Source organism: Gambusia affinis, linkage group LG20 (genome assembly GCF_019740435.1).
Source record: "Gambusia affinis linkage group LG20, SWU_Gaff_1.0, whole genome shotgun sequence".
NCBI lineage: Eukaryota > Metazoa > Chordata > Actinopteri > Cyprinodontiformes > Poeciliidae > Gambusia > Gambusia affinis.
Genome location: NC_057887.1, coordinates 16,649,995 through 16,660,092, shown reverse-complemented (window position 1 = coordinate 16,660,092; position 10,098 = coordinate 16,649,995). Strand labels below are relative to the sequence as shown.

The window sequence follows — 10,098 nt, the reverse complement described above, 5'->3', positions numbered from 1 at the left end:
GTCATTTTATTACATTTTAGGGGGAAAAAAACAACAACAAAAAACGTAACATAGCGATGGAAACCTATCCCGGGACTTTATTTTAGGGTCACTGCAATCATATTAGGTGGGAATGGAAAAAATGACAGTTGATGTCTTGTTTATTGCGGATAATGTGGTTGCAGCTCTCTGAGTCACCAGCAGCCTCATTGGGAGCAAAGGTTGTTTAAAAAGGGACGGAAACAGAGCCTGCGGAGGGACCCACCCACCTATGTTAACTCCTCTAGTGTCTCCTCTTCCTCGCGTTTGTCTTCCTGGATCTGACGGCGGAAGCCAGTAATCTGTGAGTAAGTGTTTCTGTAATTCTACAACCTAAAATTAAGAAAGAATTTGTATTTGTAAAATTCTAGTTTTTCTAGAAAAAGAAGATTCAACAGTTTTGAGACTTTTTGTTTCCGTTACTGGAATGTAGTAGATTAGCCTTGACCAAATGAAACTGATTCTGCGCTGAAGCTGCAGCTAAAGCTTGTCTTTTTTCCCCCGATGAAAATGGTCGCAGAGTTGTTTTTGTTTTTACACTATACCTAGCAATCCTCCTATTACTCGTTTGTTCGTATTATTAAGGTCGGTTGCTAAAGGCGCAAAGATGATAGTTTTCCTAAAAATGGTGGTAACGAAGAATGAATTCTGCGTCCAATTTCCTCCAAGTGCTTTAAATCTTAAAGGAACAAAGTTTGAGCAAAATGTCGATTTATTATCTTCGTCAAATGCGCTTATGCGAGTACTTTGGTATTAATGCGATTTTGCTGTAAAAAATCTCGCAATTTTAGCTAGCTCCGGTGTTGGAAAGACAGGCCTGTGATGCTTTCAAGTTAGAAATGTTGCTGTGTTTGGGTGAGCTTCGTATTATTGTCCTTCACAAAAGTAAAATAAACGTCCAAGTCTAACTTAAGTCATCCTTAAAGTTTATAGGCTGGATACACAAAGCATATCTTACAAAAAAGAAAACATTGTTATATATTTCTTCTCACATTCTTTTGGCAAATAGCCTATTAGATTTAGGGTAGTTGTGAATCCCGCCTGGAAAAAAAGATTTGATAATTACGACAGCACGTGAAAGCTTCACGGGTGTTATGAGTCGAACAAAGCAGCTGGGTGTGTTCAACATATTCTAAGAATTTCTAATCTATACAAAGAAGCTTAGTGTTTTAGGGTCAGAATAAGGGAAGTTTGGTTTTAAATATTTTCTTTTATTTAATGGGAGAAACTTAAAAATTGTTCAACCACAATTTAAGTTACTTTGTATAAAATGACTTGTTCATTTTATTTCAAGTACAAAACTAAGCTGGATTTGTTTCTGGGGATTTTCAAAATCCGGTCTAGGATGTGGCATTCCAATAAAATCCATTGTTTTGCACGCTTTTGTAGTAGAGGAAAAATGTTACGCGTTGGTTTTTAAATTACATAAAAACGTTGTTTCCTTTATTAGTATTCAGCCTCTCACTCTTATACCCCAAAATAAAATTCGGTGCAACCTGTCAAGTCATCTAATTAGATAGCCTTCACCTGTTTGTAATTTAATCTCAGTGTAAATACAGCTGCTTAGTGAAGGCCTCATGAGTTTGTTGGTGCACATTAATGAACAGACAGGATCGTAAAGATGAAGGAATACACCAGAAAATTCAAGGTTAAAGTTTTGGAGAAGTCAAAAGCAGGGTTGGATTATACAACATTATTACAATTTGTGATCATCTTACAAAGCACTGCACAACAGCAAATCTACTAAGATATGACCGTCTACCTTATAGCTTGTTACCTAACTTCCTAAGTCATTGAAGTGGCTTTGTAACTTCCCACCTGTTTGCAATAATGGGAAGTTACACAGCCACGTCAATGATTGTGCAAATCAAACTGGTCTTGCAGGAGATGCATTTGAATGTGGAACTAAAGATTCTTATTATTTTATTTTATTTTTTTTACTTTTTGATGTTTGTGGTTTGGATATTGGGAACTATATGAACATGTGATAATATTTTTCTTTGAGAATCTCAATTTAAAACTAAGGTTGTTAAAAAATTTCACATCAGGACCTTGGAAATTGTACTGGGTTAGACAGTGTTCCTTAAGTGTACATTACACTTCCAGATTCTGAAGATGAGTTACCCAGGATACCCGCCACAATCTGGTGGATACCCACCACAGGGAGGGGGCTACCCACCTCAGCCAGGGGCATATCCACCCCAACCAGGCGCCTACCCTCCGGCAGGGGGTGGCTATCCTCCGGCACCGGGTGCCTATCCTCCAGGAGGAGGAGGCTACCCCCCACAGGGCGGTGGATACCCTCCTCAGGCTGGATACCCGCCAGCAGCAGGAGGATTTCCCCAAGCTGGAGGGTACCCTGCTCCAGCTGGAGGCTTTCCTCAGGCTGGTGGCTACCCTGCACAACCGGGTCAGGGAGGTTATCCCTCCATGCCTCCAGCAGGTGAGGCCACCAGAAAAATTTACATTTTGTTTAAAAGGAGAGTTCTGTTACATGTTGACTGCTATTTCCGCTGTTTACTTTGCAGGGGGAGGCTGGGGTGCACCACCAGGTGGCTATGGCGCGGTAATTGAATCCTTATTTCTGCATCTCTGAAGTGGACTGTCTTAAAGAAAATGAACAGATAAAGGCTAACTAACCTTCATCTGTTTTCTAAGATTATTTTATCTGAGTTAAAGTCCTCATACCCCTTATACTTTTTTGCAGCCTGGAGGGGCTCCGCAGGGATATCCAGGGGGCCCTGCCCCAAGCCAGCCAATGCCAAATTATCCTGGAGCCCCTGCTGGTGGCCCCTCGATGCCTGGATACGGGGGTGGCGTTCCAACCAACCCTCAGGCGCCAGCAATTCCTGTAGGTTATACTTGTGCTTATTCAGTAATTCTTCTTAAACTTCATACAGCCAAGCGAATACACCTGTGTTAAGTGTTGTGTACTTTATATGCTGATATGCATTTATAGAAAGGATACAGGGGTTCCATCAAAGATTTCCCTGGAGCTGATCCACTGAAAGACGTTGAAGTTCTCCGGAAAGCAATGAAGGGTATTGGTGAGTCACCCAGTGAAAATAAATTCATGAGATGCTTTCGTCCTTTCACTATTAGTCCACTTCTCAGTCAACAGTTCATAACATTTGAATGGATTTTTAATACAAAAACTTTGAAACAGGAACTGATGAAAATGCCATTATCGAGCTTCTGGGAAATCGCTCCAACAAGCAGAGGGTTGCATTGATTTCAGCCTACAAGACTACATATGGAAAGGTTGATTTGTTAGATACATATATATATTTTTATTTTTCCTTTCTGTGCTTTTGTGTTTACATTTTCATTCTGTTGTGTTTCTGTTTTATTGCCTTCTAGGATTTAATCCGTGATCTTAAGTCTGAACTTGGCAGAGACTTTGAAGACCTGGTTCTTGCCATGTTGAAGACCCCTTCGCAGTTTGATGCCTCTGAGCTGAGGGAGGCTATAAAGGTTGGAATGGATTGGTTTGATTGCATTTGATTCAGTGTATGGTATTTCACTTAATATATATGATCCACTTTTGAGATGATTTTAACTGATTCAAATGCATGCAGTTTAATTAAATTTAAATTACATTGAAGTACAGTCGCATTCAGTTGATTATGAGGCCAGTTGATAAAATAGTGTCAAAGAAAGTGTGTAAAGCAGCAGGTTGTTGTTTAGTTGAGGAAAATGATACAACTAAGTATAGAAGCATTGGGTCAGGAGTACTTTCTAAGACAAAGAAAAACAAAATGAAATGCAAGTAGTACCATATTTTCCAGACTACCAAGCGCACCTTACTATAAGCCGCATCTATAAAGGCTTTTAAAAAATTGGAAATGTATATACATAAGCCTCACCGGGCTATAAGCCACTGGGCTGCGTCCTTAAGAAATCTGATATTAAGGCTGCAGCGCTGTGTCTCCAACGCTGAACCATGGATTCGTTCACACCAAGCTTACGTGCAGCGGCTGTTGATCTGTACTTCCAGATCGATAGCTTTCAACTTAAAAGCTGCATCAGATGAACTTCTTCGTGTGGTTTCCATGATGAGGGGGTATGAGTTTAAAAACATTTCTCCATCGTGCCTGCTGCTGGCATGTGCTTGTTCCAAATGAAAATTTGTGTTTTCTTCATTGATTTCCAGTTTTGACTGTCAATGATTCACTTCCTGCTGAAGAGCCCCTTGGTGGGTGAAGAAAAATGCACAGAAAAGCCACACTGGGCTTTAAGCTGTATGGCTCAAAGCGTAGGAAAAAAGTAGTGACTTGTAGTCCAAAAAATATGGTAAATCCTTTTCATACATAGATGAAAAAGATTAGGAAAATTGGCCAATTTGTCCTCGTCATACTTAAGCATAAAACACCACAGCTACAAGCTATGAAGTTTGTAACTGAAAGGAAAGTTTGATCATAAAAAAAAATTGTTTCGGTTCCTTTTTTACTTTAGTACCCACATTGTCATTGGAGAAAGATGCTGAATGCCTTACTAAACATTTTTAATTTGTTGTATTTTAAGGGTGCCGGAACTGATGAAGCATGTCTCATTGAGATTTTATCTTCACGTTCCAACGCAGAGATTCAAGAGATCAACAGAGTCTACAAAGCTGGTGAGTCAGTCCTGACATTTATTTTTTTATAATCAAAGCCACCAAACTTAGCTCTCAGGCTTTCTGTGGAGAATGCAGGAGAAATGTAATCTTGGAATTTATGCTGTCCTCAGAACCCACCAAGATATAATGCGCTTTTCTTTTGTTAGGTGTTTGCAACAAAAACAGCTTTCTAGTTCAGCAACACAGCTTGGTGCCTTTGCTGGGTTTAGCCAAAGAGGAAACTGAGGCTCAAATCAGCAATATTGCATGTGTTATTTTCATAACACATGAAAATAACACATGCATTATTAAATCTAATAATTACAATATTAGATTTAAAAAAATATTTTTTTGCATGTTTTGTGTTCTACAATTAAAATTTTCATAAGCATTTATGATTTTCAATAGCCCACATTGACACAATGCCATGACTTTTATTAATAAAATCTCTTCTCCATCTGAGAGGCCTACATGTGAGTTGAAACCAAATATTAAATCACTGTTTTTTTCCCCTAAAAAATGGACTTTCCTTTCAGAATACGGAAAGAAATTGGAGGATGCCATTACCAGTGACACCTCTGGTCACTTCCGCAGACTCCTGGTGTCTCTTTGTCAGGTAGATTTGCCTTGATTTTAAACATTGCAAGCTATTGGGCGGCTAAATCTGAAATTAGGGTTACATAATATGAGGCATGAAATATGGTTTTACCCTCGATACTCGGAGACAATAAAGTCATTTAGAGTTTGTAGATCACAATCTGAGAGCTGATCACAATAATAAAAATGTGAGAGAGGCGGGGGGAGCAAAGGGGGTGAAAAACCATGCAACTGCAAGAGTTGTTCTTGTAGTGTGAATATGAGTGTGAATGACTAGGTGTAGTGCGAGACGCTTTTGGGGACTTGATAAAGCACTCTACCAGTACAGGCCATTTACCATTTATTCATTTTGTCATGTTACAACCACATAAACACCAAAACAAAACTGTATTTTTTTCTAGAATGTTACTACGAAGTTGTACATATTTGGAAAGTAGAGACAATTTTTTTAAATGATTTCCAAAATGTTTTTTCCTAAAATCTGAAGTGTTATGTGCATTTATATTTAGCTGTCCCAAAGTCCTCGTATAGCTACATTTTACTGCAATTACAGCTGCAACTCTTAGGTTATGTTGCCAACATCTTTGTACTCCTTGAGACTTAAATTTGTGTTCATTGTTTTAAAAAAAAATACCTCATGCTCAGTCAGAGCAGAGTTATTTGGCTGAAGCACTACCCCCTTCTTGTAGTTTCCTATGCACTCTGCCTCGCTGATGTTGTTTTGTTTTATTCAAATTAGGGAAATCGTGATGAAAGGGAGACTGTTGACATCTCATTGGCAAAACAGGACGCTCAGGTATGGTTTTCAAGCTGGTTCATAGTTTAAATGAGTATGGGAAGAACTTTAAAACAAGATCATCAAGTTTTCTCATTTCCTAGAAATTGTATGCGGCTGGTGAAAATAAAGTGGGTACTGATGAGTCACAGTTCAATGCGATCCTGTGTGCTCGCAGCAAGCCCCACCTGCGTGCAGGTGTGTCATTTGCTTGTTTTCTTTCTCTCTTTTTTTGCATATAGTATGATTGTAACCATGCTGTTTACTTTTCTTTCTCTTTTTTTTTTGCTGCCAGTCTTCCAGGAGTACCAGCAGATGACTGGGAAAGATGTTGAAAAGAGTATATGCAGGGAAATGTCTGGAAATCTGGAGTCTGGGATGGTGGCCGTTGGTGTGTTCACTTTTAGTTTCAACCATTGTTCCGTCTTACGTGGGAGTCAAAAACCAGTCAAGCAGCTTAATAATTCTTATCAAGATGACTAGGCTGTCTGAATTCTGCTACTAATATACAATCGCAGGATTTGATAGTTTCTTGCAAAATTATTGATTCATCCTGACTTTCTTTTTACCTTTTATCACATTACAATCACAAATTTGATTGTATACCTTTAGGATATTGTGTGCTTCATCAACACAAAGTAGGGCAACGTCAGTGTTAGGAACTGTTGTGTTAAGTGTTGGGTTTCTCTCCCATGCAGTGTTTGCATGTAGTCTATTAGGTTAAATTTTGGTCTCATCTGACCAAATCGCCTTTGTATTTCTGTGGTTTTTGATGTTCAGGGTTCCTATGTACTTTCAGTACTTGGGATAATTAAAAAAAGAATGTAAAAGTATTGACAATATATGTACTTTCACTTTAACTATTGTATTTTTTTGCAGTGTTTAAATGTGTTCTTACTTATGACCATCTTTTTCTTTTTCCCTTCTCCTGTTCTACTTCTCTCATTAATGCCATTCCTTCTTTTTTTCATTTTTGAATCCCCTTCTTAAATCATTTTGCACTACTTTGTGTTGATCTACCACATAAAATACCAGTAATATACCTTGAAGCTTGATTATAACAAAATGTGGAAGAATTGAATAGTTGTGAATACTTTTACTAGGCACTGTGCTTGACATAAGTTTGACAGTAGACATAATATGACAAAGCAAAACATTTCTTGAAGTTGGTCATTAAACTACATGAATAAAAGCACACAACATCACAAGAAAGGTGGATTAACACAGACTTTATCATTTTTGACTATTAGAGATTTTGAAAAAATAAGATGAGGATAAATTCTATCATTTCTATCACAGAAAAAGCAACACATTACATTCTGGTCTCTGTTTCTTTTAGTCAAATGCATCAAGAATACTCCAGGCTACTTTGCTGAACGGCTCTACAAGGCCATGAAGGTACACCTTTCAACCATCTTTTTATTTCTTTATAATAGTGAAAAGCTGTTGCCATCCCATAATGTATATTAAAGGATGGAAGAGTGTAATGGACGTCTACCTAATGATTTGCTAACAGGGAGCAGGGACCAAGGACAAGACCCTCATCCGTGTCATGGTGTCCCGCTCTGAGGTGGACATGCTGGATATCAGACAGGAGTTTCTGAAGGCCTATGGGAAGTCACTGTACAATCACATCTCTGTAAGCTCCACTCATCATGTTCATTTTTTTAAAGTCCAAGTTTCACCTAATGCACTCTCTGCATTTATTGGTAAAGAGGTGTAAAAAGCCTTAAAAATTAATATAACTTAATTGTAGGGGCACTTATTGTGGAAACCTTTTAAAACTGCATTTAAATAAATGCAAGTTGTTTTTTTTTTTTTTTTTTTACAAAAGCATAAATACTGGGTCTACTGCATTTAATAGTTTGTGTTTTTTTTGCCAATAGAGCAACAACACTTTGTTTTCTCCTTTTACATTTTGTGAGGCTGGAACATACAGAGAAAAATCTTTGACAATTCCTCTTTGGAAGAAGAGATTTTTTTTTTTCCTTTGTCCTCGTTTGCTCTGTTCTCTTCAGCTCACATTTCAAGTTTTTTTTTTTGTTTTTGTTTTGTTTTTAAAGAAGTTAGCCATATAAAGTCAGATGGCCATGGAAGAAAGTGGGTTTTCATGGTTCAACACAGGTGAACTGTGTCTCCATTGATTTTCCATATATTCTGGGTTATCACCTTCTCGACCGTCCCCACAGTAAACGATTTTCAGTGTTTTTGTGAGAGTCCATCTTGTTTTTAACGTGTACTGGTTTATGTTCAGGAGTGTCGAGGTAAATGAGTTCAATGCAATCCTGGGTAACATAAATATAACTTTTATTTAAGGCTAACTGATATTTAGAAGAGTTTAAGACTCCATCGTCTAAAAATGAGAGAAAAACATCCACCGCATCACTGATTCTTTACTATACTAAAGCATCAGACAAAAGGTGTTTTCCTATACATATTTTGTTTTATACCAAACCCACGTGGAGTGTTTGCTGCTGAAAAGCATGCAATTAAAGTTAAAGTCCCAGAAGTTCTTTCGGAATAAATTCATGTTCCAAAAAAAAACAAAACGCAATTTAAAAAAAAAATGGATCACTTATTATTATCCTAAAGATACTTTTACTTTAAAACTATAAATAAAAATTAATCTAAACTTTTCCCTGCGCAATTGCTACTGAAATAAAGATTTTATTTAAATGTAAGGCTTTTTACACATTTTTACCCACAATGAGTTTGGAGGGTATTGTATTTGCTTGTTTAATATATTTTTATTTTTGTGTGTTTCTCAGAGTGATACTTCAGGGGATTACAAGAAGCTGCTGTTGAAGCTGTGTGGCGGAAACGACTAAACAAAATGACCGCAGAGGGACAATATATATGTCCACACTGAAACGATATACGTAGGACATATATCACGTCTGATGCATGCCGCAAATGCCTTTAGCCAATCAATATTTTCATATATACTTTACATGATTTTTAATATACTATTAGGTGCAGTACATCAGTGACAAATCAGATTTTAAAGAAATAGATACTTGTGTGTTTTGTGCCACATTTCCTTTATCATTAAAGTTTAACCTATATATTATGTAGTAAAATTATGTCTGTCCCGCATAATAATAATATATCAATTTTACATTGTAATCCTTTGAACTTAAAGTCTGCTGTAGTTTGCAGCTTTCTTTAAAGAAAATCTTTAAGGAAAGAAGGAACATAAACATTGACAGTGACTATGCAATTTATTTGGTAAATAAAATATTTAGATTATAGCTCACAGTTTTGCTGTGGCAACGAAGGTATTAAAACTCCATGAACGTCAAATGAGTCTTATCAGAAAAAAATTAAGCAAAACTCCCATAAACAGAAGTCATGATAAGATTCATATTTAGGAAGCCATAATTATGCTTACACTAACTTTTGAATGTATGAAATTTTAAAAAATGCCAAAATCCTCTCCTCTCTGCTTTTAGTTTCACAATATTTTTCTTCTGCTTGCAAGCCTTTGAAAATTAGCTTAACATGGTTTGCTGTAACTGCTTAATTTTTATGGCAATGTTATACTGAGTGCCAAGAAGCCAAAGACTAAAAACAGGTCATGTTATACAATTTTGAGCGTGTTCCTCTGTGAGGTGTTTGCATGTAAAACATGTTGGACACACATAACATTAGGATGTAACAGAGCAACAACACTATATTACTAAATATAATTTTTTTTTTGTTGTTTAATAAATAAAAACTGTTTACTTTGCCTTACATTGAGTCTTTGTTGGGATTTATGCTTTACCGCCAGAAGAGGGCCCCGATTCACTTTTTAGTTTCAGTTCATGTTGTTTGGTGGCGGTTTTCCTGGAACCTTCTCTCCTGCTAATGAGGCTGTTGGATTAAGAATAATCATAAAAAGCAATCATTTCACCTACCACATTTTCTACTACAATTTTTAAGTCAATTCTAGAACAAAACATATTTGTGTAATTACTCCCAATAAATGTGGCTTACCAGATACTCCACAAATGTTATTAATGTAGAAATTAAAATGTTTAGGTCCCAACTGTAATTCTTGTGGAACTCCATATTTTTATGTGAATAAATGTAGCTTTAGCACATATTGATTGTTTTGTTATTTTGTGTG

General features: G+C 36.9%; 1 protein-coding gene across 2 annotated transcripts; it reads left to right on the top strand.

Annotated features, from left to right (window-relative positions):
• Nucleotides 1–175: 175 nt before the first annotated feature.
• Nucleotides 176–9,722, top strand: LOC122823519 (annexin A11-like). 2 transcript variants are annotated; one of them, XM_044103216.1, is made up of 15 exons: nt 176–322; nt 2,125–2,461; nt 2,547–2,584; nt 2,726–2,869; nt 2,978–3,065; nt 3,185–3,279; nt 3,379–3,492; nt 4,543–4,633; nt 5,152–5,231; nt 5,952–6,008; nt 6,092–6,185; nt 6,283–6,378; nt 7,327–7,385; nt 7,504–7,626; nt 8,756–9,722. In XM_044103216.1, the coding sequence occupies exons 2-15, from the start codon at nt 2,134–2,136 to the stop codon at nt 8,813–8,815; spliced, it is 1,467 nt and encodes a 488-aa protein (XP_043959151.1). In that variant the 5' UTR covers nt 176–322; nt 2,125–2,133; the 3' UTR covers nt 8,816–9,722. The 2 variants fall into 2 exon arrangements, with proteins under 2 accessions (XP_043959151.1, XP_043959150.1); XM_044103215.1 differs by having other exon boundaries at nt 220–326.
• The last annotated feature ends 376 nt before the right edge of the window (nt 9,723–10,098 follow it).

Coding starts and splice junctions, on each gene's coding strand:
- LOC122823519 (XM_044103216.1), top strand. CDS start 2,134: ATGAGTTACCCAGGATACCCGCCACAATCTGGTGGATACCCACCACAG. Junction 2,870..2,977: donor CTCAGGCGCCAGCAATTCCT/GTAGGTTATACT, acceptor ATGCATTTATAG/AAAGGATACAGGGGTTCCAT. Junction 7,386..7,503: donor GGCTCTACAAGGCCATGAAG/GTACACCTTTCA, acceptor ATTTGCTAACAG/GGAGCAGGGACCAAGGACAA.